Below are 27,754 nucleotides of genomic sequence, written 5' to 3' on the forward strand. Positions count from 1 at the left end.
CCAGCTCACCGTAACAACAGTTTGGGGAGCAGAAGCGTCACCCTGGGTCTCGTGCAGAGGTGGCCCACAGGAGTCATAAGGGACTCAGTGGCCTGTCACAAGCCCCAGGGCTCCTGGCTTTGCCTTGCCTCCCTGTACCTTCTGGGGATTCTCTCCTGCCCCATCCCACTGGCCCTGTCTCCTCTGTTCTTGCCCCTCCACAGCCCCCTCCACCCTCCAGGGGCGATTCCGGGTTTGTATAGCAGCTCCTGACATCCCCAAATAGCTCTCAGAAAGAGACCATGCCCTCAGCCCCCACACTCCCAGCCCCAGCCCCAGCCCCAGCCCCAGCAGGACCAGGAGTCAGGCCCCGCTGTGGCCCACCACCCAGAGGACCTGGCCCAGGGTGGCCAGCCTTGTAAACCAGCCCGGGGGCCACCCTCCTGGAAGCGTGGCTGGGAGAGGCTCAGCAGGAGGAGGCCCAGCTCAGAGGGCAGCTGAGCTGGACACTCCGAGGCAGGGAATACCTGCCCTGGCAAGGAGTAGCGTTTGAAGCAGAAGGATGTGACGTGACGAGCGTGGAGGCGGGAGAGTGTGTCTGAATCAGGCACACATCGAGCCCACCTCACGTTTGAATGTCTACGCAGCCAGATATTCCATTTGTTTATCCATTCATCCATTTATCCATTTGTTTACTCACTCAATATGGAAAGGGCACAGTGTTGTCCCCACCTCAGAGAGAGCACGGCCTGCTGGGAAACTGCTGGACAGAACAGTGAAGCCCCTGACAGAGGTACACAGACCCTGAAGGAGCCCTGAGGAGGGGTCTGGCCGGGCCTGGGCCTTATTTGTCAGCCTTTTTCTTTACTCCTCAGTGTTCAGAGGCCCTCCTAGCCGGGGAGACCCTTGGTGGTCCAGTCTACATCCTTCACCGTACAGTGACGCTAAGGCCCTTGGCCCAGAATGCAGGACACCAGGAATCCTGTTTCTAGAGTGTAGCTGTACTGAATAAAACAAGAATTATCCATAGCCAGACCCAACCCTGGACTCACGGGACTCAGCCCTCTCTGCACAGCACCCCCTGCAGGCCAGAGGTGAAATCGCGGGCCCAGGGGCAGCTCTTTGGGCAGAGCCAGCCCTGGCTGGGCTCCCTCAGAGTGGACCTACGCCCAGGACCAGCAGGAACTGCTGGGGACCTTGGGCATTTCACTGTGCCTCAGTTTGCTACCACAGAATGGCACCATGATTGCCGGCCTGCCTGCCACACTGGTGGCTGTGAAGATGGGCGGTGCTGGCTCCCAGGACCCGAGCTCTTCAAGAAGCCTTTCTGCGGGGGGTTGGGGGGGAGGGTGTCACAAGGCTTCCCACCAGCGCGGCAGCAGGGCTGAGGGCTGGCTTCCGCTCCCCCCCCCCCAGTGGCTCTTGAGCCGTCCGTCACTTACAAATTCTGTTCATCTCTAAATAAAATGATTTGTTAATTTGAGTGAGTGATCGCCACTCGGCCGGGCCTCTTCGCAGGCCTGGGAACAGCTTGTGGGCTCCCGGAGCCCCCCACTGCCAGCCTGGCACTGACTTGAAGGGGTTGTTTTCTATTTAAATGAGAATTGAATGAGGAGAAAAATGTTTCTCTTGGCAATTCCTTAGGAGCTCGCTCTTCTGACAGATGTTGGAGTGTATTATCCCATCGGGCCTGCATTTCGTGGAGCAGAATTGCTAATTATTTCAGAGGCCCAGCCACAGCCAAGGAGGGGAGGGTGGTGGCGGGTGTGGCTTTGGGCAGCATCTGTCGACACGGGACCCCGGCGTGCCAGGTCAGCCTGCCACCTCTGCACTCCCCTCCCTGGGTCCAGGGACATCTTGGTCTTTGCTTTGGGGAGTGGCCTGTAGGAGGCAGTCAGCCCTGTTCTTACCAGCACAGCTTTGACCTTGCAGGGAGGGCTCTGGAAGGTCACTTGGGGTCTTGGATTGCTTATGGGTTTGGTTCTGTGGGTGGTGGCGAGGAAAAGACTCCAGAGAGGGTGGTGTTCCGGCCGTGCGAGGTCACCGAGGACCACACCGAGGCAGGAGCCCGGGTGCTCGGGCAGGCGGCTGGTGTCTTCACCACCATGGGCTCTGCAGGCAGGTGAGGGGTTGGCGTGACTACATCCTGCGTTTGTGGGTCGTGAGTGACCTGGCGTGACTGCACGCTCCTATGATGGGGTGGGTGTCGGTGGCTGGACTGCTCAGGCCTTCGAGGTATAGCTCTGATCCATTTCTGTCCCCAGTCTCTGCACTTCCAAGGAAGGCCTTGGAAGACAGATATGGTCAGAGGGGACTGGACATCGGGAGGGGTGGGCCATGGCCGTCCAGGATGCACACAGCCACTGGGGAGGTGCCCCAGGTTTCAAAGGGCACCATGGTGAGTGGACTGTAGAGGTGAGTTTCCTAGTGGACATGTGGCCCTGGCAGCCAGACTGCTGTCCTTCCAGTCTATCCAGCTCAGGAACCTTAACCACAGCTGGGGCGACTTAGAGCAGGGGAGCAGGGTCACCCAGCAGGGACCCCAATATTCCTGCAGGGCTGGGTCTGAGGCCTCCTGACTCCACGAAGCCCAGGACCGCTGGGGGGGGATTTCTGCTGCAGTGTCCCCCCAGAACCACCCCACCCCCTTCCTCAGCCCACTCTTCTCTTCTGAGCCTGGAGACAAGCAGCTAGGTGCCCTGTCTGTCCCCAGCCCTGGCCTGCTCAGGATGCAGCACCATGCTCTCCCATACCTGGATGCCCCATCCCCTCCACCCTCTGTCTCCATTACTGTTCCCCACCCCCACCAGCTCCAGGCCAACCAAAGCTCCCTAGATCAACACAAAGGCGGCAGCAGCATCTGGGCAGGATTTTATGACCCTAATTAACACCAATCCCGTAGGGTCCGGGCTCTGGAATCCTGGTGCAGGCAGAGACCAGCAGAGCGCAAGGCAGGGAGGGTCCACCCCTTCCCTGGTCAGGGGAAATCACATCTCAGTCCCCGGCAGCTGGGTCCTGAAAGGTGACATGCAGTCCTGTGGCCTCGGTCTCTCCCTGCCTCGAGTCCTGGGCCCTCCCAGTGGCAGGCAATGGGAGGCTGGGGACGGGACGCCCAGCTGCCCCCGTGCTGAGATCCCACCAGGCATCTCCTGGCTGTCGCATCTCTCTCTCTCTCTCTCTCTCTCTCTCTCTCTCTCTCTCTCTCTCTCTCTCTCTCTCTCTCTCGTCTGGATAAAACTCCGCCGTGACACCCTTCCATTAAACAGGGCATGTTCAGAAGAGAAAATTGCTACTATTTTCCCCTTTTACTTCACTGTCATCAAAAATTGATCCCATATTGCATCCTTATTTCAAAGAGTGAGCTAAAAAAAATAACGTAAAACCCCACTCCTCAGAGCAGCAGCTGCATCAGTGTCCCCTCCCCCCACCCCCAAAAGAAAGAAAATGTGGCCGTTGGAGGGAGGGAGGGCGGGTGTAACTGCCGGCCCTTCCAGGGCTGTTGTTGACCGTGCAGGACACTTTGGGAGTGAGGCAGGCGGGGCACGTGTGCAGGCAGAAGGGGATTTCGACCTGGTGAAATGTGGTAGAAAATGGGGTAATTGGGGGAGGTTAATTTGGATCTAAATGGAGCGATTCGTTATCTCAATAAGAAGCCTCTGGTTTTCCAGGGAGATGGCTGTGCCTGCCAGATGCTGGCCTGCCCATTGGCTGGGTGGTGGCTTGGAGCAGGGCCCTGCCCACCTCCCAGAGCCAGCCAGGCTGGCCTCCAGAGCCGCTGGCCGGAGGGGCAGTGAAGAGCCGGTGCAGGAAGCAGGGAGCTGAGGCTGGGGAGAGCAGCTGGCCTGAACTCCGCAGAGCTCTGAGGCCTCCTGACCCCTGTCCAGTTGCTTCCCTTGCACCCGGCCGCCTGAGGAAGAAGAGAGAAGGGGCGGCGTGGGGACTACCGTTTAGTGGGGTTTGTTTCCCAAGTGGTTCAGCAAAGTGTTGGGGACTCTGTGTGTAGGGAAACGTAGACCACGAACGATAAGGACAAGACAAAAGAGCCAGGGTACCCACCTCAGGCCCAGGCCCAGTTGAGTCTCCAGGTTGACCCCGAGCTTCCTAGTAGCCAAAGGAAAAAGGGAGACCCAGTGCTTTGTCTTCCAATGACAGGAAATGAAACATTTATATCAGCTCCCTATCGAAGCCAAGTTCAGCTTCCTATGGAATGGTGGTTGGGGGAGGCTCTCACAGTGGGGCCCCTCAGCTCCTTCCGCCTTCACAAGGAGCAGCATCCGAGAGCTGGCACTTGGGCTTCAGTTCTGAACATGTCCCTCCTCCCCAGGCCTCAGATCCCCACCTGTTTCTCACCAGGTGCCAGGCAGGAGCTGCCGGCAGTCCTGGGGACACTGGTCACACATTTGTAGCCAACACAAGCCACAGTGCTGCGGGGCTGGGCTCAGCAGCCGGACAGACTGAGGGGAGGGCCCCCAACTCCAGCTCCCACCAGTTCTGTGGCCTTGGAGTAGCCAAGGACAAGTTCTGAGCCCCCTTTCTCTGAAACATGGACGCAGGGCTAGCCTCAGCCCCATGGTTGCATTGGTCACATGAGGAGTGTGGCCCCCGTAAGTGATAACTGTGATCACAAAGGCACCCAGTAGGCAGGTGGTCGGAGACTGGTGCACAAGATTTCCTTGGGTACAGTCCCTGGTATTGGCTGTACTGTGAGCCAGGAGACAGTGGAAGCCCCGCCCTTCTCTGTGAGGGGGGCGGGGTCTGACTCATCCTGTGCCTCTGGCAGCCCGCACAGGCAGTTGTTGAAAGAAGAGGGGCCCTGGGGTCACAGTTCCATTTACTCCGCACTCCAGTGGTAATTGGGGAAGATAACGCAGACCGAAGCAGACCGAAGTGATCGAAGGCAGAGCTGAGGGCCGGGAGGAAGGAAAACGCACTGACAGAACTGAGGGCACACTTGAGGAGGGAGCCACTGGGCGTGAGTGAGGCAAGAGGTCACCCGAAGGGCCCAGGGACCAGGCACACGTGGGCAAGTGGCAGGACTGTGGGTCCAGGAGCTGTGCCCTGAGAAAGGAGCAGGAACGCCAAGGACACCCAGGATGACAAGTGCAAGGTCAGACAGTAAAGCTGGGGCTGAGCTAGGCCCACCCAGGTCTCCTGCCCCCTGGGCTCCTCTCCTAACCCCATGGCGTTCCTCCATCCGGTGCGCACTCTGTGCTCCACAGCCAGCCAAAGACCCGTGTCCCCCTCAGAGGGGCTCGGGTGCCTCGTGGGTGAATCATGAGTAGGGGAGGGGAAGTTAGGTACGCAGCCCCAGGGATAACCCCCAACCCCGCTCTCAGCGAGCTCCACCTGCAAACTGAGTGACCACCTCTGAGCCTCAGTTTCCTCATCTGTGGGATGAGGGCTAGAATGGGACCTGCTTTGTAGGGGCTGCTCCGGGAGCTCGATGAGCACTCTGTGGGGAGCAGGTCCGTGCACACGGTGCTGGCACCGGGCCGCTCCAGGTGCAGGAACACCTTGCTGACCTGTGATACAGGAACGTTTCACTCAAAGCCCCACCTGATCACCTGGCCATGGGTTTCTCGTCTGGGTGCTGGCCCCTTCTTCAGAGAGTCCTGGAGTCCCCATCCCCATGACATCTGACTCTCTCACCGGTCCTTCCTAATAAGCCCAAGTGCCACTGGGTTCCACGTGGCCAGCTCCCGAACGTTCTCCTGTTTTCTCACTGATGTGGCCTGGCTCCCTGGGTGGGTGGTGCCATTTCCCCATTTCCCCCAGGAGGGAAACTGAGGCCAGCAGGGCTGACACCACCCCATCAGGATGGATCTGAGTCCTCTTGGATCCATCCCTACAGGGGTTTCTCCCACACAAAGTCCAACCCAGAGGGTCTTCGCCAGCTCAGATTTGGGGGTCCCTTTCCTGAGAGATGGCATGATAGAGAGCAGACTCCCAGACCCCCATCCCCAGGGAGAGGAGCTGCAGCCTGAATGGCGGGGGAGCTGGCAGAGACGCCCCAAATAGTCAGGCATGGGCTCCACCCTGCTGCCCCACCCTCCCTAGCTGGCACCACGGCTCTGAGGCTGTTGCTAGGCATCTGGAAGGCCCCAGGTGGGCCCCACCTGTCGTAGAGCAGCCAAGCAGCAGAGGGTGGGCACGCGGCCCGGACAGGAGCAAGGCCGCCCCCGCCTGCCCGCCCCCCTCTCACTTGGCAGCAGCAAGTAGAAGCCATTAGCGCCTGGCAGCCCATGTCCCACAGCTCTGACGAGCCTTAAATGTTGTCGCCCAGGCTCCAGCTGTCCCGCCGGCCGCCTTTACTCCTCCTAATAGCCGAGTGTCGAAGCTGATTGCAGCAGCGGGCTGCAGCCCGCATTCTGAGCAGCTCCTACTCTGGGTGTTTCCCCCTGGCAGCCAGGCTGTGCCCACCTCACCTTCCATTCTCAGGCCTTTGTCTGCCTGCCACCCCCACCCAGACCCCCAGCTTCGCCCCTGGGCCAGCCAGTGCCAGCTTTGTGTCCCAGGTGGTGCTCAGGCGGCTGCCACCAAAACCGGTGGGCATTGATGGGGTGGAGTCCCAGGTGTCTGCACCAGCGGAGCAACCCTGGCAGGGGAGCCCCTGCTTCCTCCTGGTTCAGCTTCATCTCCTGCCCTGCCCTGGCATCCTTGTTGGTGGAGTGGGATGACCGTGGGGCTTCCGGGGCTCAGAGGGAACGTGGCTGTGAAGCAAGGTGCGGATTGTGATGTCCTGTGGAAGAGGCTCGGTCATGCCGCCAGCACAGCCCCCTGGGATGGAGAAGGAAAGGCAGCTTCAGCTGCCCTGGCCAGGGCGCCCTCCTCTCCCCCAGACAAGCCCACTCGTCCCCACCCCACACCTCTGCCCACCTGGAGCTTCCACTCCTCTCTGCCCTCCACCTGGCCTTGCCATCCTAGTTGGGCCTGCTCTCCCCTTTTCCTGGAAGCCCTCCCAGCCTGATCTGACCACAGGTTTTACGTGGTGGAGTGGGTCCTGGCTGCGCAATGCTCTCCATTCATTGTCTGCGTTGACCCCCGCACAGCTTCGAAGGTCAGTGCTGTCAGCAGCCTCGTTAGAGATGAAGTGGTCGAGGTCCAGAGAGAGGTGGAGGTTCATCCTCCACCCACATCACGCACGCCAATCCTGGCTGTGCCCACAGGGCACTGTGGCCGCTGATCAGGGGAGTAAAGTAAGCCCCACTCTCCCAGGGGTCTGCCAGAGTGGACAGGCACCCCAATCCTCCTGCTGATGTTGAGGGCTCCCTTCCTGGGACACCCAGCTGCAAGCTCACCATCCAGGCCAGGTCTGGTGGTCCATCTAGGAGTCCCTGGGCACTAGATCACTTGTTTCTAGGCTCCCTGACCTTCCGATGGTGCTGGGCGGTGATGGGCAGAGAAAGGCAGAGTGGGTGGTCTCCACCTGTTCGTCAGACTTCCCTTAGGGGTGCAGAGGGATAGGGCCAGCAGTGAGGGCAGTGACCACGGGGGGACATGAGGTGCCAGCACAGGAGTCACCAGGGGTGATGGGTATGTCAGTGGAGGTGGTGCGGCTGGTGGAGGCGATGTTGACAATGGAGCTGGTGGTGGAGGTGACAATAGTGATGGTGGTGGCCGTGATGATGAGGATGAAGCTAGTGATGGTGGAGCTGGCGGCGATGGTGCTGAGGGTACCCTTGGGGATAAAGGTGGCGATGGTGATGAGAATAACTTTAGCAACGACGATGGGAATAATGCCAACGGTTTCACTGGGGTGGTGAGGGTGACGTTGGCAGTAGTGATGGTAGTGGTGATGGATGGCAGTGGTGACGGGGACTGTTGGTGGTAGTCATGGCAATGTTGATGGTGGTTAGAGGGAACCGGTGATGGAGATGGAGGGGATGTGGGTGGCAGGGCTCTCTGTGGTGTACCTCCTGGGACAGCCCTGTCCCACCAGGGGCTGGGCCCTAGCTGGAGGCAGGACGAAGTGGGGCTTGCTTGACGCTTTTTTTCTTTTAACCTCCAGTGAGTACAGCCTTCTGGGTAATGAGATGCAAATTGACAGAAAAGACAATGAGCCAGCCTGCGGCCGGCTGGTGGGGCAGCTTTTAGAGTCAGGCTGATTGCCTCCGTGCCAATTTGCATGGCATTAGCGTTCACATCTCTGCCAACAAGCTTGCGCATTTCATCAGAGGTCACCTGGCTGGTTGCTTTCAACAAGGGGTGGTGACCTGTGATCCAGACCAGGGACAAGGGCAGGGCCACTCTGACCCTGGCCTGATCTGGGCTCCGGGATGTGGCCCCAAGGAGTCTGAACCTGTGGATTGGGTGGGGGTGGGGCCACAGGGTCAGGGTCCACACGTGGCAGGCCCAGGAGGGCTTGGCTGACCAGCACCGGGGTTCCATTCGAGCATGTGTTGCAGAGCTGACAAACAGTTCTCAGGCAGAAGCGGGGCTGGCCCTGGCCCGGGTGCCTCAGTGCAGGTCTGGGCTCTGCCCTGAACTGGCACGGTTGCCTGGGTGGTCCCTCCAGGCCTCGGCTCCCCCACTGCACTGCAGGGCCCCAGCCTCATTGTTTCCACATTGAAGGTAGCAGTCATGGAGCCAGGCCCTGCCTGGGGCACAGCCAGTAAGAGTGACCAGGGCCAGTTCTCCATGTCAAGGTCACATGTTGCATCCTCTGTGAAGTCCCATCCGGTCACTGTCACCATCACCCAGACAACCTGGAATCAGCCCTGGGGTGGGACCTAGAGGGGCCTAGGCAGTGCGGAACCGGTCAATGCCCCAACCCCACTGTGCAGGGGCCGGGCCGGCCCTCCTGCTCTGTCCGTGGTGCTGAAAATCTGGGCCCAACCTGCCCTGGGGTCCCTGCTGCAACATAGGCCCCTTCCCTGCTGCCATTGCTCCCTGACCCCATCAGGGGATGGGGTTCCCCCTGAACCCCAGTGCAACGGAAAGGACTCCACTCCACACCACCCCCCACCCCAGGACAGATGACAGTGGGGCCAGGGGCTCTTTCCCTAGCCCTCCACCCCTACTGCCCCATCAGGCACATCCCAGTGCCTCACTCCCTCTCCCCCCCGAGTTTGGGCCTAATCAGAGCTAATCAGAAAATTATGAGCTGCCTGATTACTGATTAGATTCCTAATGTTAATAGAGTCGAGAAGGACCCGCTTGGGCTGTGTTTTAGGGAAAAGTGTAAAAATAACATCCTGGGAAGGGAGCACGGTGGCTGGAGGGGCTTGGGCTCTGCTGTCCTCACAGGCGGAGGCTCAGGCTCCGCCTTTCTCACTGGGGGCTCAGGCTCAGCGTTAGCAGAGGGGCCACCTAGCAGTGGAGTCCCTCCCCCAGGCAGCTCCTGCTGCCCAGGCCTCCGTCGGGTTCTGTGCTCAGGCCCATGGGCACCTGGGTGGGATGAATAGGAGAACTTGCTTCTGGTACAGCACACAAGAGCGGGACCACGTCTGTACTGCTCACTGAGCCACTCGTGCCTGGAACAGGCCAGGCACACAGTAGGTACTTAGTGAACGGCTGACAGGAAAGAGGGAAGGCGCATCAACCCCTTCCCGCTGGAACCGCCACTCTCTGCTGTCCGGCCCCTAGGCCATTGGGGTGGAGGGACGCAGAGAGGCATCTGAGAAGGCTTCTTAGAGGAGGGCATTGGAGCATGTCAGGAGAATGCACAGGGCTGGGGCCAAGGCATGCCAACTCCCCAGTGGCCCAACTCCTGGCTGAGGTGGCCCAATGACGGGCCCATGTCCACAACCCCCAGCCCCTCACTCCAGCAGGGCCCAGTGGCTTTTGCTTCCAGACCATTTCACCACTGACTTGACAGCAGCTGGGTAGGATCGGCAGATGACATTTTCACAAGGTCCAGAGTGGGGTCGGGGTCCCCAAGAGTAGGTATCTGCAGTCCACACCCCAGAGGCCACCCCTTGGCCGTGGCCCACAGCATAGTGCCCAGGGAGGCCCGTACTGAGCCTCACCCTTCCCCCTGTGCCGTCTTGCATCTCCACACTCTGTCACTCACACTGCTTCGGCTCCGGTCTCTGCCGTCTCCGTCCCAGCGAAGCCCAGGGCCTCCGAGCCACCAAGGCCCTAAGGGCACCTCCTGACCCACCCCAACCCCATTGGCCATAGTGGAAGGTCAGGCCTAGCACTGGGGCTGCCCAAATCCAGGCACCCAGTTCCTGGAAGGAGCCAGACACCACAGTGGTGGGGACACCCCAGGGGGTTCTGCAGACCCGGCCTGGTGGGATGCCAGGCTTCCTGGCCCCGGGGCAGGGTGAAGGGGGTTCGAGCCACAACTCCTCAAGGATGAGGAAGAGCAGGCCAGCTGAGGGAACAAAGGGTGGTTGGGTTTGGGGCACAGTGCAGATGAGGGTAGGGGACCCACGTGTGGTAGGAGGGGAGGGTTGAAGGTCAGCATGCTGTGGGTGGGGCCAGGCCACAGGGGCCCCATAAAGGATGTCAGCAGGAAAGGGAGGAGTGGTCAGGGCAGCTCCAAAGCCCTGGATCGGGCCTGGGGCAGATGAGACTGCAGTGGGTTCTGGGACTCTGGAGAGGTCTGAGCTAGCAGGGAGAAGGAGATCGTGGGAGCAGGGGCCTTTGGAGGGGGACGACTTCCAAGGGGTGTCCTTGGGGAAGTTTTGGCCCAGCTCAGGTGTGGTCGGTGGAGTAGAACATGCACACGGGCCCTGTGTCCCTGCCTGGGACAGGGCTGAGCTGGAGGCCAGGCCAGGGTGCTAGGGGGCAATGGACAGAGGTGGTGCTGAGAAAAGGGACAGTCCATTGGCATGAGCTTCAAGGAGGGCCAGGTCGAGGTAAAGTCAGAGGCCTGAGAGAGAAGCCAAGGGCGGGGAAGTGGTTGGATTGGTGGGGGAGCAGTGGGGAGGTCCCTGGGGTAAGGCTGAGGGAAGGGGCAACCCCGGACCTGGGGCCGGATCTCATTTCTACAGGGAGTCCACACCTCATTCCCCCTCCCACATCCCCCAGGCCTGGGGGCGTCCAGGGGGGCATTCTGGTCTCCCTTACACAGGTGAGAGACTGGTGGAGAGAGCAGTACTTCCCAGACTGTGTGCTGGGCCGTCACTAAGCCATAGGGGCTCAGGCCTCCCAGCCTGTGATGGGCATGGTCACGCACTTTGTGTCTCTAGCATGTGGGCCAAAGCGGGGAGTGAGGGCAGCGGCGTGTCCCGTGGTGTGCTGGGGTAGATGATGTCGCCCCACTGCCCTCCTGAGGGGTGGCCCGCGGCTCTGGGCCTGATACCCTCACCTGATGCTCTCCACATATGTTTTAAAAGAATGAAAGAGTGAGGAAAATTGACAAAACTGGCAAATTTATGAGAAATTCGCCTGTTTACCAGGGACCAACTCACCCAAGGAGATGGGCAGCTTCCATGCTGGGGCTGAGGGGGCACCAGCCGGGGCAGCGCGTTCTCACCCCTGTGAGCCCACTGGGGACTGTCCTGGGCAGGGCGGCACCCTGGAAGGAACTCCAGTGGCCTCAGAGCCCACATGACCCGGACCTTGGCTTGGGCTCCTAGGGGACAAGGTATTGCTCTACGGCTAAGCTCCAGGGCCACAGGCCTAACGCAGACCTCACACTGTGCGCTGATTTATCAGCTTATTTCTCATGGGGAACCTCTCACAGGGGCCCAACAGGGGACCAGGAGCAGCAGCAGCTCCCAAGAGCGGGCTGTCCCACTGCCTCGGTACAACGCTGTCCCATCCTGAAGCAGCCTGATGCCAGCGGTGAATTCTCCTGGGTGTGGGTGTTCTGCCCAGCCACAGCCCTCGTGCCCCATCCGCCTGTCACTCGTGGTTTCTGTCCCCCGACGCATCGGACCAGCTCTTCCTGAATTGTCCGTGGTCCCCACTGAAACCGTTGAAAGTAGAAGCAGGGAAGCAGTGGAATTTTTTTTAAAGATTTTATTTACTTATTTTCAGTGAGAGGAGAAAGAGAGGGAGAGAAACATTGCTGTGTGGTTGCCTCTCCCATGCCCCCAACTGGGGACCTGGCCCACAACCCAGGCATGTGTTCTGACTGGGAATTGAACCAGCGACATTTCGGTTCCCAGGCTGACGCTCAGTTCACTGAGCCACACCAGCCAGGGCCGCAGTGCGATTCTCTTGCCCACCTCGCTTGCTCTCCTTCCTGGGAAGGAGGGCCTTCCTACTCCGAATATGAAAACATCCACTTTCGGGTAACAGAGCAGTAAGAGGAGAAGAGTGTATTTTTTAAATGTCCTCCGGAGGCAAAATACAACCTAGCAACCGGATGTTCTGGGAAGTCCTGTCTGGTCTGAAATCCAAGCCTCTAGGACACCAGGTCCCCCAACCCCGCCTCCCTCTTCACATTTTTCCTCGGAAATTAAAACACAGGAAAAACCCGGAGAGGTGCCTGCTGTGGGAACCACAACGCGAATGAGGTTTTCCCTGTTACATGTATTCTGACCTTTAAAAAAAAAAAGAAAGAATCCATTTTACTAAATTTTTTTTTGACCAACGCGTGGAGGACGTGTGCCGCTGTTGAGGGAAAAGGGCAGGGAGCCTGCTGTGCTGTCAGCAGCGAGGCCCTGGCGCGGCTTTCGCCCCGCCCCCCCGCCCCAGCTAGGAGCACTCGTAATTCTCCTGCGGGGGCGGTGGCGGGAGTCTGGTCTGGGGTCTGGGTGCTCGTTTTCTGTTGCCCCAGTGGTGGTTTCACCCTCGAACCCGGAGCACAGTTTACCAGAAGGGCTGAGTCTGACGTATCCCGGGGCCGGAGCCGAGTGCGTCCAGGGCAGATGGATGCAGGAAGCACTGAGAGAAGGGGCCTCAGAAGGCAGGATGGTAGAGCCACCAGCACCGTGTGTGTGTACACGGTGTGGGCCCTGGTCAGGCCGCCCTGCTCCTGCTGACGCCCTTCCTTCTCTTCACGCCTTGGAACCCAGCAAAAGGGGAGATGAGGTCAGGGTCTGCCCTCAGAAGGCCGTGGGGAGTGAGGTAGTCCCCACAAAGCGCTGGGTACATCATAGGCCACGGAGGGTAGCAGTCAAGGTAGCTGTCACTCAGGCAGCAGGCACTGTCCCCATCACCTCCCATAGGAGAGGGTCAAGTTGCAATCATCCAGGTCCCTGGCCACAGATGGACCTGCCTGGAGCAGGCCGTAGGCAGACGGACACATGCCCACTCGGGCCAAGGTCGCAGGAAGGAGAGAGGGCACCCCCGGACCCCCACCTGCCTGCACCGCTGTGTCGTGTTGTCCCGTCCCCCCCTGCCCTCCCCTGTTGCCAGCCCTGGGGTTCCAGCTCCCTCCCTGCTAAACTGCATCTTACTTCATTATTATGCAGATATTTTAATTATGCAGATATGTTTTTAGACAGTTTTAAATATGTATATTATTTACTCATTAGACCATAACAGCTCTGGAAATTGGAAATCTGTATTTAGTATCTATCAGTGCACAATACAGAGCTAATCCAGGGCCCGAGGACAGTGAGGGAAGCAGGTAGTGAGGGCAGCACTTGGGGGCAGGGCGGGGCCTGCTGGGCACCCTGGTGCTTACCCCCTCCCAGGATCTCTGCCTAGAGACACCAAGGTTGGGGGTGGGCTCAGAGCAGCACCTGGGAGTCCCATTTCCGGTCCCCCCTCCTGGGGCAAAGGCAAAGGAACCACTAGAGGGGCAGGCAAGGGGCACCTGAGCCCAGCCAGCCAGGCCCTCCTGGTCCCGCCCTGGGGCTTCCGCTGTCTAGCACGCTGGCCAACCTGCATGGGATGCCTCCTCTTCCCCACTTCCTCCCCAGGGGCCTGCAAAAGGAGGGGGAACACAAGAATGCACCTCTTGGGGGACTTGCTGGGGGCAGGGCGGGGAGAGTGAGGAAGGGGCCCAGCCTTCCACCTGTCATTGGATTAACTGTGCCAGTCGGTGAGACCCTGGCCTGCGGTAGGTGCCAGGCGCAGTGTCTGTTGTCATTCTGTCACTATGACCTTCCTTGCCACCCTCCCACAGTGTTCTCAGGGCATCTACTGGGTGCTGTGTCCTGTGCCGAGTGAATTCAGGGCCTTTTATCCTAAACCTCTTATATCCTCTCGGAAGAGGGAGTACTGTAACTAAGGCCCCAAAACCCATCTTCCCTCTGAGCTGCACAGAACAAATCCTGTTTGGTGCGCAGTTGCTCCCCAGACCCTTCCAGGCTGGGCTGGCTCTGGGGGAGGAGAGGCCTCCAAAAAGATGAGGAGCCAGAGGCTCCAGCCACCCCCTCCCCAAACCCCACCCCTCCCAGCATGCCGCGGGGCCTGGCCCTCTGGAGTTGGCCTAGGAGGGGCAAGCACCATGGCCCAGGCCCCCTCTCGGACAGGTCATCGGGACGGGTCAATAGGAACACGTTACGCTCAGTGAGATGGGAAGGTGTCTGTGGAGGGTGCTGCTCCCCAGAGGAGGTCTGCCCCCAGCCCCACACCCCAGCAGCCCTCTTTCTTGCCTTTCCCTGGAGGAGCAGTTTCCAGAGCAGAGGGAAATTGACTGTTAAGTGAAACTCTGATCATTGCTTCCAAAATGCCCACTGTTACTGTGATGGACTTGGCCGTGAGCAGCCCTGCTCAGCTACCCCACACAGTTTCCTCCAGTGCCTTGACCTTGGCAGGGACATCAAAGGTCAGGCAAGCCACAGTCAGCGACATCATAGCAACCTCACCCTCCTAGGCAGCCCTGAGCCTCCAGATTTTGATGATGAGGAAGAGGGGTTCAGAGAGGTTGAACCTCACACCTGGGGTCACACAGCTGGCTAGGCAGAATCAAACTCAAATTCATGCCTCTGCCAAGGTTCAGAGCCACTCGGACCTTGATATGGCGGATGTTCATTGTGTACCTACTGTGTGCCAGAGACCAGGTGACTGTAAACTCCACTGCTGCCAGGTACGGCTTCCACCACGCTCCGAGCTCCCGAGAAAGCAGACGCGGCGGGTTCTCTGAGAGCCACAGCAGGCTGATGAGGGCTCAGAGGGGCTCAGGGAGGGCTTGGGAGGAGAATGAGAGCTGAGCCAACCCCACAAGGCCGAGGGCATGAGTCAGCCCGGAGGAGTCTGGCGAGGGTACGCAGGTGGGAGCAGCAGGTGCAGCACCCGGTGCCAGGAACCGGAGCCCCCAGGTGGCGGAGAGCAGAGCCCAGAGCCTGAGCAGGGAGTCAGCCGGTCCCAGGGAACAGACACTCAGGGTCGGGAATGGGAGGGAAGCCTGTCCCCCAGCCAGGCAAGAGCTTGGAGGTGGGACTGAACTGTGGCCACCTCTGCCCCTGCCCAGCTCAGTCTTCGAAGGTTGTCCCTTCCTTTCTGGGCCTGGTTTTTCCCCATCCTGTCTGCCCCCAGGCCATAGGGAAGACCGGGAGAGTTGGGAGGGAAGCTTCTAGAGGATGAACCTTGGGGTAGGAAGTGGGGGCAGACAGGAGCCCAAGGCTCTGAGTGTCTGCTGAGGGGAGGGAAGCTGGGCAGGGGCAAAGGAAGCTTCCAGAGGCGGGGACCCAGTCTGATGGGGCTGCTTGAGATGGTAGGGAGCACAGCCCAGGCAGGGAGGGTGGGTGGGTAACAGGAAGGTGCAGGGGTGGGTAAGAAACTCAACACTTAGAGCCAGCGAGAGGAGCCCGGGGAACTACTTCCTGGGGGCAGCATCTGGGGACTGGAACAAGGGGGCTGCTATGTGCCTTCCCACTCTGAGTGGGTACATTACCATCTCCAGCTTATACACAGGAAATTGAGGGCCGGGAAAGCCACTTGATCAAGCAGAGCAGGATTGGAACCGAGGCCGGTGCTCCAAGGCTCCGGGGTCCAGGCTCTGAGCCCCTAGTGGGGCCCCACGGGCGTGCCTGTGGGGGATCCCAGCCCTCCCACACAGCCATCTTCGTGCCTGACCGGACACAGGCAGCCCCAGCCCGCCCAGCCCTTCCTCCCGCACCACCGGGCCTGTGTGTTTTGCAATTTCCACACGTTCCACGCCTGGGGATGGACTGATTGATCTGTAACACCGAAAAAATAATAATGGCTTGATCGTTACTGAGGATTAAAAGTAATCCTTTCGCTGTGGCTATTGCGACTCTGTTATTCACAAGTCAGCGGGCTGACCCCGGCCTTGGGGCCCATGGGGCTCTGGGAATTCAAAGAGGCTGCAGGCTGGGGTCCTCTCTCCTTGGGGCTACCTCTCTCCTTGGCTGCTGGGCTAGGGGGCAGAGGGGCTGTAGCCCCACACTGCTGGGGCCTGTGAATCCTGGGGGCAGAGCTGAGCCCTGAGAGGGTAAGGGAAGGGGGCCATGCAGCAATTTCCCCGAGGCTCTCCCGAAAGGTGCAACCCCAGGACCACCCCTCAGGCTTCCCTGCTCTCATTCAGGCCAGGAGCTCAGCTTGCATAATAGGTGCTCAGTTAACAGCAATGACAAGCATTGTTAACCATCCATGTCACACGGCAATGTCCTCTGCAGAAGGGCACTGCGGGCTTGTGAATGAGGGGCCTCAAGCACCAGGGGATTTGTGGTTTAAGCAGAAAGGAAGCCCCACGATGGACAGGGAGGGAGCTGGGCGCTGGTAGGCCTCCAGGGCCTCAGGAAAGCTTCATTTTCTACATGCAGAGCCGTAGGGGGCTGCTGAGGGTTTAGGGGCAGGGGTGGCCACGTGCTCAGAGACACGTTTTAAAGGCTTCGGGTGCCATGAGGAGAGTAGATGACAAAGGGGCAAGCAAGGACGTAGGAGCCTGAGGGAGGTCGGAACCAGGGCTGGGGACGTTAGCAGGTGGTTTGAGCAATGTCGAGAGTGTGGGATGTGAAGGGCAGCGGCTCCAAGGTGGGCTCACTCCAAGTTGGGGTGGTGGCGCTCCGGGGGCCTGAGCACCACCCCAGGAGGGTGTCCAGAAACTCAGGAAGGTACAGAATTGGGGGCAAGACATGGGAGGTGTCTGGGAGTAGAGAGGCCTGTGGTCCCTGATGCTAGGTAAGGCAGGTGGGGCCCACACAGGCAGGCCCAGCAGCAACAGGTGGGCAGAGGACAGAAGCCGCAAACAGGTGGAATAGCAGGAGAGGGAATGGAGGCCCAGGAGGGGCTCTGCATCGTGAAGTGAGGGGGTTGGACTTCAATAGGGACTTTTCTCCCCTGCCCCCAGGACCCCCAGCCTCACAGCGCTCCCAGCATTCAGTGCTCTCAGCCTGAGGAGGAGGGGACACCAGGCCAGTGGGAGTAGGGATGGCTCTGGACTGCCCCAGAGAGTGGAGACTGCACCTCTGCAGGGGTCCCACCATGCCCCCCACATCATCCCATGCTGGGAGGGAGCACAAGCTGGTCACCCATGTCCTGACTCCTATTTGTTAGAAGCCGCCCTCTAGGGCCCACAGGCTATATCAGGCCTGGACGGAGGGGTGGGGGCATGTGTCCTCAATGCCGACAGGCCAGGAGGCAAGACATCGCTATCCCACCCACAGGATAGAGTTGGCCAGGGTGGGGACCAGAGCTCCTCTCTCCACGAGAGCCATCCAGCCCCTCACCGGACGTCATGGGCCCGTGTAGTGGCCTTCTGACCTCAATCATGGGCTGGGCGAAGTGACCGTGTGGCCAGGGTCAGGCTCGGGACCTGACCCAGCCCAGACTCACTCCAACCTCCAACCAGGCCGCTCACCATCCCCATACCTGGGGGTCCTCATCTGAGAAGGACATAGCACGCACATCATGACAGTGACAGGTACATACGATATGCTGCTGGCCCAAGGTGACCGGTTCACAGTGACAGTCGTTGGTGACAGGACTTCAGCTCATTTAGCTCTATGGGAGACCCCAGAGGGTCATCTTCAGGAGGCCTAAGACTTTCTGGAGGGACAGGATCCACAGAAGTGCAAAATAAGAACCTCAGCAATCCAAGCACCTCCTCCAGGAAGCCTTCCTGGATATCCCAGGTTCCCACAGCCCTGGAGGTGTGTGTCGTTGCACCACACCCCCCGGACTGTGAGCGAGGCAGGCTGGTGCTGCCACATCTCCACATACCAGTGTGGCATGGCACCAGGTGTGTTGCGTGACAGAATGTGGGGTGGATGGGCCGGCAGCTGTGCTCACAGGCACAGGGGCCTCATTGGAGGAGGCCGAGGGAACCAGCCCCAAATGACAGGCCAGGCTTGTGTGGACAGAAGGCGCAGAGAGCCCTGTGGGGAAGGAAAGGGGCTCGGGAAGCCAGAACAGGGACAGTGGTGGTGGGCCTAGGTGGGGAGAGGTGGGCAACAGGCCCTGAGCAAGCAGGGCAGAGGTGCATGAGCGAGGCCCTGGGCCACTTTCAGCAGCTCCCCAGCCTCTGACCTGTCTCTGCTCTGTTCCCAGAGATTGGCTGATGCTGCAGAGAACTTCCAGAAAGCCCACCGCTGGCAGGACAACATCAAGGTAAGAAGGACAGTGCCTGCCCCACGAGGGTGAATGTGCTCGGGGAGGTCTTCCCAGGAGGGGCACTGGAGCTCTTTGGAGCGGAGCAGGAACCCCTCTGCCCTGGGGCACCGGGCGCAGATATGGACCTGTCGTCCACCACAGAGTTGCCATGGAAGCCTGGGGAGCAGGCAGGCTGCTCCCCAAAGCGGGTGTCACCTTGGTGGTTAAGGAGGTGCCCAGACTCCTTGGGGAGACCCCGGAACCAAGAAGCCTCTTGACTACAGGATCTCTCCAGTCTGAATACCCTGACCTGAGAGAGACACTAACCCCTTCCCTGGCTTCCCCAGGCCCCCAGGCTGGGATCGGGGACCAGGCCATCACAGCCACAAAAGCCTCTCCTTCCACGGGGAGTGGGGGTGGGTGGGGGCAAAGCCGTGTTTGCCTGATGCTCACGGTGCCCCACCCCCAGTCCATCAGTTTGCCTGTCTGTCTGTCCCCCTGGTGACTTGGGCAGGGTGGAGCCACTGTCGCCCCCTCTACTTGGGGTCAGGGCCCTGCTCTTCTCCAGTTGCCAAGCTGAAAGGCATGAGTCAGTGCTAATGGTGAGCCCACTGGCCAGCACACCACCTGCCCAGCCTGCGCTGCTGCGGGGAGAACTGGCCTCAGCTGCAGGTGGGGACTGGCCACGCCAAGAGGTAGGAGGACTTGCGCGACTGGGGCAGGGACGGTGTTTTTGTCGCTCACAGGCACACCCCCCCATCATTGAAACCGTGTCCTTCCCAATGACCTTCAGGAAGTGACAGATAAGCACTCAGGAGGGGTACCTGGACTGTGCCTCCTCCCCCATGTCACACTCAGGCCCCTCACGAAGGCTGGGACTTCCCTCAGGCGTGAGCTTACCTTCCCCACCCCCAGGTGGTCCCAGTGCAGTCCGCCCGAGGCCAGTGCCCAGTGGGCTCCTCTGTCTGTCTGCCTCACTCATGGCCCCCCTAGGACAGAAGCAACCAGGCTTGACTTAGTGCTGCCCATCACCTGTCCCTGTGCCTAGCCGGGTGCCCTGTGGACAGAGTGACCAGGAACAGCTGGGAATCGGTCTTCTTACCTCTGAAGTGGGGAGGGTGGCACCGGGCAGCCCTGGCCACAGAGGAGATGCTTGGCCTGTAGGAGGGGCCAGACTGGAATCTCCTTCGTGATCAGGGGGTTTGGCCCTCCCACTGTCAGCTGCACACGGTAGGTCTTCACATAGACCTCTGAGAAACAGACAGTGGTATGCCCATATTCACACATACACACCCTGTCAACACCACTGTGGGGACTTGGGGGCCCCCAGAGTCTGCAGGGTCAGAGCTAGGACAAGAGAGGGAGGGGCGAGATCTCTGGGCTTGAAGTCCCCTCCCCGGCTTCCTAGTGCCGGGCCCCGACCTCACACACCTGGCCGTGGCAGGGGCCAGGAACCTGTAGTCACGGGCCTTGGACACCAGAGAAACCATGGCCCTGGTTGGCAGGCAGCACCGCCATGGTCCCTGCAGACAGGCAGCTGGTGCTTGGGTGCCCCTAACATGTAGGGCAGATGAAGAAGGCCCACCTGCCGGATGCCGTACCTGGCTGCAGCGTCTCACTGTGCCAGCATTATCAGCCACCTAAACCGCCACCAGGAGGGAACTGGGCTAGGGTGTGGATGGAGGAGGCAGGTGCAGCTGTCGTCCCCAGGGTTTCAAGGCCAACACCAGGACCCTTAGGAGACAAAGCCCTGCCCCGGGGGGTCTGGTGGGAGAGGTAGTGCTGCCTGTGAAGGCTGCGCCCAAATGCAGGGGCTGGCTGGACAGGACAGGTGGCCGCCCGGCCTGAGGTCGGCCCCAGCCATTCCATTGGCTGCCTGCCTCTCTGCCGAGCCGGCGACAGACGGCTCTCTCAGAAAACAGTCCTCTTGGCTGAGTCGAGCTGGCAGTGAGCCAGGCTGGAAGGCCAGGCATCCTCCCTGGGGTAGCCGGGCCGGGCACAGAAGCCTGGTGGGCAGGCCCCGTATCCACCCACCACGGCACCAAACTGTCACCCCCCCATCATCACCCTGTTCCCCACCTGCCAACATGCCTCCTGCCCTCTCTGGGGCTCAGCTCCAGCTGAGGAGAGACCACGTCATCTTCATGAGGCCCACATGGGCCCCCAGCCCCACCGCTCGTGCGTCATTGATGCACAGAAATCCACATGAGGGGTGTGAATTCACAGGGGGTGACCCCCCACCCCAGCCCGGTTTGAGCAAAACGGCCCCTTGAATAGCAGCCAACAGAGGGTGGAGGGGGTGTGAGCGATGTGGGCCCCAGACTGCTGGGATGCCCCTTTGACCCCACCCAGGGGTTCTGACTGATACACTCGTGCCCCTCCTGGGTCTGGGAGTTGCAGACATGAGGTAGGTCTCCACCTGTGGGGAACAGGGTCCCGTCTCCCTGAGGAGGCCTACCTCCTGCCCTGAAAGAAGCCTCAGAGGAGGCATCACCCCGATTTCGTAAGTGGGAACCCTGACCCTGAGGTAGAGTCTTGAGGAGGCTGCAGTGAGGCTTTGAAAGGGCTTCAGAGGCACGCACCAGGGAGGTAAGGGGATGACTGGGACACAGGGTCCCACTGGGGTCTGCACGCACTGCTTGGGATCCCAGAGGTCACTCGTTCGGGTCAAGATCAGGGCCAGGACCCCTCGTCATCGCTGGGTGGCGCTGCCTCCTTGTCCTCCCCGCAGTGGGGGACAGCGGGCAGAATGGAGGCCCAGCAGGCTTGGAGGCCAGTCCAGGGACCTTCCTGCCTCCCGCCGGACCCGAAAGGTCTCGTAGTGTCTGCCACACCCCAGCTCCGCAGCTCATCGAGCGCAGCAACTGCAGCTGTCTTTACCACTCATTCTCACACGTGTGGCCTTGCCTGCCACCACCCTCGGCCCAGGAAAGGGCACGAGCTGGCCCTCCAAGCTGGGGAAGGCTGGGAAAGCGGGGAGGAGTCCTGCCCACGGGCACCCCAGGCCCTGGGGACAAGGGCAGCATACAGACTCCTGGGCCTCACCCGTGGTCTGCAGGGGACTGGATCCTCCTGTCTGGCACATGCCCTCCGTGTCCCTGGTGCCACCAACATCTGATTCTAGGCTGAAGCCATGAATCAAGACAAAAGGAGCCATTGGGGCGGCTGGAGGGGTGCCCAAGTAAATGCCCAGGAGTAGGGGAGGGGGTTCTGGGGGCAAAGGTGCAGGCAGGACCCACCTCAGCCTGTGAGGAGCCCAGGGATCCTGGAGGCCTGGGACTGACCGCCCACCAGCCGTGCCCTTTCTTGTCCTTGCAGAAGGTTGGCCTGAAAAATCGGCGGGTGCAGCCCCCGTGCTAATCTGCAGTCCTCGAGCCACACGGCCCGTTCTCACTGCTGAGGGGAAGAGCGGCAGAGCCGTGTTTATGCCCCTTTTAGATAACAAATCACATTTTCTTCTCGCCGGCGAGTGTGTTGAATTGATATTTTTCCCCTCGGTTTAATGGGTTTGTGTGTTCAGGAACGATCTTCATCAACCGAAACTCCTTATTGTGTTTGATGTAATGTCAGCTTTCATTAGGCACTTCGGTCTGGAGCGGGCTGGAAAGGCCAGGCACCCTGCAGCCTGGCCCCGCCCCCACTCAGGCCCACCTGGGCCCCAGGCTTCTGGAACTGGTGGGCCGGTGGGTGTGGGAGGGTTGGGGATGGGTTAGAACGGCAGGCTGAATCAGGGTGTGAGCTTCTCTGCCGAAGTGTCCTGTAGTGTCCCCTTCCGTGTGGAGGGGTCACAGTGCAGATGCCTCAGGTGACTGAAACTTTCGAGTGGCCTGGTCTTACACTCATCATAAGGTTGTGGTCCTGCTCACGATGTTGCCAGGCACGTATTCAGCACTCAGAACGCCTGCATGTGCCCGCAGGTCCAGCCAGTGGCCTGCGCCACCTCCAGACCGTTGGTGGGAAACACCCCATGACTATTGCCCACCACAAGCTCCAGTCTGACCACCTCAGATCCTGGGCAGTGACCATGGCCACGCCCATCCCCAGAGCATAAGGAGCCTGAGCTCAGAGAGGAAGCAGTGCCACCCTGAGGTCACACAGCACATGGAGCTCTGGCAGGCGCACAAGAGGGGCGGCCACCTCGGAGTCAGGGCAGGCTCTGTGCTTGCTGTTTAGTGCACTGGATTGTCACCCCCATTTTCGTTTACACCCATTCTCATGAAGAGACAGGCTCCCGGTGAGCGGGGGCTCCCAGGGCCATGCTACAGGTTTCACCGTACAAAACAGGGTGGAAGAGCACCTGGGGAGGGTGACCCGGACAGTGGCCCTGTCCCATGTCCCTGCCCTGGTGCCCATCGGGGCAGGGGTGGGGTGGCTCCTCCTGAGCCGGTGGTGCTTGATGGCACCAGCTTCACCTTCTGGCGGCCTCTCTCAGCCACTCTCAGTTCTGATTAAAGATCATTAAACATGAAATTAGCCCGTTTTGTGTTACGGGTCTCCCGGGTGGCCAGTGATTACGATGTGCAGATGGCCAAGAACCCAGGCGCCGGGCAGGCAGGCGGGGCGAGCGCAGGCAGCCGAGGGCAGGAGCTGGGCCTGGCTTTGTTTTCTCCCCCGCCTGTTGTGTAAACCTCCTTGCATTTCACAACAAATCACAGATAATTAATAAGTACATGCCCGTAATGAGCAGGCTTTTTAATAGAAGAAATTGGAAGATGCGGTGTCGAGTCATTATTCCGCTGCAGCCCAGACTCGGCTCTGTTTTTCTGTCTTCCTCGCTCCCCCTGGTTGTGCCTCAGCCAGAGACTTGGCAGCCAGGCTGGCTCTGACTCTCTCTCCCCGCAGGGCAGCAGGGCAGCAGGGCAGGGACCCTGGGCTGGGGGTGGGTTCTCTTGGGGGAAGGGTGTCCCAGCCTGACCCAGCCGGCCTCCCTGGACGGCAGCTCTGGGTGGAGGAGTCTGGGTGGGGGGCTGCCCTAAGCCTTGGGGCTGGGGGTCCTGGCCGCACCCCAGGGGCGCTTGAGCCGTGAGTGTTGAGGCCTCTCTCCCCACCCAGGAGGAAGACATCGTGTACTATGACGCCAAGGCTGACGCAGAGCTGGTAAGTGCTCAAGCCTCTGCTGGGGGGAGGGGCAGCTGCCAGAGCCTCGCACCCTCAATGGGCTAGCAGCCACAGCTGGAAAATGAGTGTTGGGACTCGGCCATCCTTGGGATTCCAAGCTCAAGCCTTCAGGGCTGCAGTGGGTCAGGACCCCACCCTGCACCTGCCACAGCACACCCCGAGAGGCCGGGCCCCTCCAGGGCTGTGTGTCTGCAGAGCTGAGGGACACAGCTTCACCGCACGGTGTGCCCAGGCCTGGGCCCCGGCCCTTGGGGTCCTCCCACGGGTTAGTTCCCACGCCGGAACTGAGGGATGCCTGGTGCTTACAAGAGCAGTTGGAGAGGGCTTCCTGGAAGTGGTGGGCAGTGCCGTCCAGGAGTGTTTCAAGTCAGTGCAGGTGCCCCTCCCTCTGGCGAGGGGACCAGCAGCTCAGCATGCCTGGCCCTGAGCTCCGTCAGACTCGCTGCAGCTGCAGAGGCAGCCCAGATCCTGGGCCTGTTCTTCGGATGACAGACAGCACTTGCGGAGGGAAGGGGGGCTACAGAGGAGACAAGAGTGTTGAGAGCAGGGTGCATGAAGTAGATGGTGTTTGGTCACCTGTCAAGGCCCAAGTCCACCTGCCTGCCTTTGAGGCAGAAGCAGTTGAGCCCCGCTGTCTCCTCTGACAATAGGTGTCTCAGTAGCCCCGTGTCTGGGGCCTCGCCCGGGCTGGCTGGCACCACAGCCCCAGCATCCAGACCTTCTCCCCGAGGCCGACTGGCCTGAGTGGAGTCCTGCGGGGGGCAGGCATTGCCCAGTGACACCAGGAGGTGGGCAGGCAGGAGGGGACCCCTGCAGAGGGCTCACGGTGCCAGGCTGGACTGCGTGAGCCCTGAGGAGGCCGGCAGGCAGGGGAGAGGAGAGGTGGGTGGGCCAAAGCCGGTGTGCTTCCCCCTCGGCTGAGCCTCCGTGGCTCCCAGAGAAATTGCTAAAATTAAAGCTGGAATCTGAAATTCAAATGAAGAGCGAACCTTTAATTAGACCCCGAATCTAACTCCTTACCCCCCCTCGGCAGCAAGGCTGTAATTTTAGCAATCAGTGCATTAAATATAGACTGGGAGACCACCATACAAAGCCCCTGGGCGTGGGGACAGTGCTGAGTGCCCCTCGGCCCCGGGGTGGAGCCCGGGCCTCTGCTGAGCACCCTGAACTCCCTGCTTCCAACAACCCCCAGTGTATCCAGGATCCCCCACCTGCCCCCAGCCCCTTGGGCATCTGCTGGGGGCCTGACCACCCAAGGAGAGAGCCCCACCAGCAGGTGGGGCTGGGCTGAGATCAGGCAGCCCGAAAGCCCAGCCCAGCGTAGACCTGGTGTAAATTCCACACGTACTCGTTTGCCGACTCCCCTGCATGTCATGTTGCTTTGTTTTTTTAATCTTTGCCAGAGGTACAGTTAGAGATCTTTCTAGACCATTTACTTTTAAATTACCAGCCAGAAGGTGGGGGTAGGGGAAAGAGAAGGAAGGAAAAAGTTCGCCAGCTGATAGCTTATCAGAACGGAATCCAAATGTCACATTAGTTGGGAAAGTTGGGAGATTAAATTTTCCAGCGCCCTTCATCTGCCGCTGACATTTCGGGGGCTTTCTTCTCCGAGCCTCCCCCTCCTCCTCGAAGAACGTGAGCGGCTCACGCCTCAGAGGCGGCGGCTCCTGGCTCTGGCCTCCGCTGGGCAGGGGCCTCCGCTGGGCAGTCGCCTGCCCAGCTTTCCGCTGCGGCCGGGAGCTTCCAAGGGTCCTCCTGGGGTGTGCAGAGGTGGCGGAGGGGCTCCCGCTGCACTGTGCGAAATCCACCGATGGAGAGATGAAAGGGGGTTGCTGAAGGCCCCTTAGAGCTGCTGCACCCTCTCCAGAAAAGCCCCCCGGGCTGGGCGGGGCCATCACCCCTTCCGCCGACCAGGCACAGCCTGGAGGCAAACACCTGGAGGCAGGAGCCACGGGGGTGCCCAGGACTCAGAGAGCAGTGGGGGCTGCTGTCACTGCTCCATCCACAGCGTAGAGGAAAGGATCTGAGCCTGGTGCCCAGGGTGGTCACAGGGGTCTCGTGGGGCAGTCAGGGAGCATGCGGGTGGTTCAGCTGCTCACGCAACTTCCTCCTGGGGCACAAAGCCCCCCAACCCTGCCCTTGCCCTGCCTGCCTTTTCCCTATCTCCCCCTCACTGCCCCCCCATCTTCCCTCCCCGCTCTCGCACCTGCACCCCGTGCCTGCCCCTCTCCCGGCTGTGCGTCAACGCTGTCGTAGCAGACCCGCTCCTGCCAGCCTGTGGTGGTGGGTGGGGGCGCACTGCGCATGCTCAGCCTGCCCGGCCAGAGACGCAGTAATTGGCACCTGCCAGACGTCTGCAGCTCATTTTAGAAAGTCAACGGGGCCTCTGCCGGTCTCAACGCTAAACCCCAGCCCTGCTCTCCCCAGGACGCCCCTCAACTCAGCCCCCAGAACCAATCTGCTGCAGGGGGTGACGCCCCTCCCCCAAATGGGGCCAGAGCCCTCTCCCTGGGTCCAGTGGGGCTCCTTGCAGGGAGGGCCCTTGGTGCGGGTGCGGGGGGGGGGGTGGGGGGGGGAGGCGCGTCACAGAACTCCCGGGAAGGGCTGCCAAGCCCTCCCTGGCTGATTGCACGCGGCATGCCCTGTAGGCAGAGGTCTGCAGACCACTCCTCACCTGCTCCAAGATTTGCCTTCCTCACTGATAATTAGTTTTTAAGGATGTGGGCAAGGGGTCGGTTTGGTTTGGTTTTGAAATTTGGGTTCAGCAAATGTGGGGATGGCGGATGGGCTGAGCAGGGGCAGGCGGAAGTCAGAGGCCACCAGGTGAGGGGACCGCACCCCGTGTCTCTCCCTCTGTGTCTCTCCCTCTGCAATCTGCAATCTTCTGATTCTGAGATGCCCCCACCGCCTAGACTCTGGCCTCTCAGCCCCACTCCTCCATCGCCGGCCCTTACACTGCATGGTGGGGGTGTCCCCTTCTGCAGGATGACCCTGAGATCGAGGATATGGAGAGAGGGTCCAAGGTCAGCACCCTGAGGCTGGACTTTGTGGAGGACTCCAACTTCAAGAACAAGGTCAACTACTCGTACACAGCAGTGCAGATCCCCACGGATATCTACAAAGGCTGTGAGTGCAATGAGACCGGGAACAGCCGCCCCCAAGCACCGTGGGCCAGGGCCCACTGACCCGGCACTGCCAGGTCCAAGGTGCCAGCCAGTGCCACCCCCCTCAGCCCCTTCCACCCAAGGTCACACATGCTCACCTCTCAGCATCGCTCACATGCAGACATCGAGCGACTCTCAGGCACAGGCTCACAGCGGGTACAAGACATGGAGCCTCTCACCCTGTGCACAGTCCCCTCCTGTGTGCACATGTGCCCACACGGATGCATGCACACCCCAAAGCTGCTCCCACACCCACCCTCGTGCCCTGCTCCCATGTAGGGAGGGTGGACGAGCCACCACCTCAAACGAACCTGGGGACTGGGAGTCAGGGTGCAACTCCTCACACTGACCCTACGACACTTCCCTCCTTCTCTTGGCATGGGGTACATGTGGGGAGGATTGGGTAGAAGGCGCTTGAGATCCCAGGCTCCGGTGGGACAGTTTTGCACAGTGGGGAAAGCGGGTTACTACAGCTAGAAGGACTTCAGTCAGACACGAGGAAGAACCTATTGAAGGTCTTGGGGGATGTGAGGGGAGGAGGCCAAGAGACAAACACTAGAAGGGGAGCTCTAGCAGCAGGATTTAGAGCTCTGGTGTCTCTTACTTCTGACATAATTCTGGGGTCACCTCCAGGGTAGCCTCAGAATCCAGGGTGCCCACTGGGTGGAGGGTCTTGGGACAAAGGTCCCAGAGCTTTTCGATAGTCTCCAGAATGCAGGGAATCCTCCAGGGTCCTCAGGGAGGCCTTCTGGGCAGCCCGAGGGGCTGAAGGTGGGTGCTGGCCCCGCCCCCACAGGCCACCTGCCTGAGCCAGTGGAGGGGCACTATCGCAGGCAGGCACCCTAATTAAAACAGGAGCCACACTGCCCTCCCCAGTCACCCCTCGCTACCCACACAAATTACATTTTATATGTTTTTTATTTACTGTGTCACTTTTAATTAAATCTGTAATCGCCTGCCTGAGGGGGCATGGTCCCCGTTTCCCAGCTCAGCGTGATCTGAGAGTGAGCGTGGGGCCAAGGAGCGGGCCCTCGCCAGGGTGGGGGCCGGAGCGTCTGCACGAGTGTGTCTGGTGGTGAACGTGTGGATGCGCGTGTGGTCACAGACGCCTGCAGGGACAGACCCATTGGGTCAGCCGACTCCTCTGG

The 27,754-nt window shown here is 60.3% G+C and overlaps 1 protein-coding gene across 2 annotated transcripts in view; it reads left to right on the plus strand.

Moving 5' to 3' along the window:
• Positions 1–27,754, plus strand: part of CACNA2D2 (calcium voltage-gated channel auxiliary subunit alpha2delta 2) — a 121,341-nt gene that overhangs the window by 74,276 nt on the left and 19,311 nt on the right. For both annotated transcript variants that reach the window (XM_037049629.1, XM_037049630.1), the window contains exons 4-6: positions 18,283–18,342; positions 23,377–23,421; positions 26,427–26,568. In XM_037049629.1, coding sequence (XP_036905524.1) covers positions 18,283–18,342; positions 23,377–23,421; positions 26,427–26,568 — 247 coding nt within the window. The remainder of the gene's footprint in view (positions 1–18,282; positions 18,343–23,376; positions 23,422–26,426; positions 26,569–27,754) is intronic.

The sequence above is a fragment of the Sturnira hondurensis genome, unplaced genomic scaffold, assembly GCF_014824575.4.
Source record: "Sturnira hondurensis isolate 20B ecotype Veracruz unplaced genomic scaffold, ASM1482457v3 Scaffold0006496, whole genome shotgun sequence".
NCBI classification, from domain to species: domain Eukaryota; kingdom Metazoa; phylum Chordata; class Mammalia; order Chiroptera; family Phyllostomidae; genus Sturnira; species Sturnira hondurensis.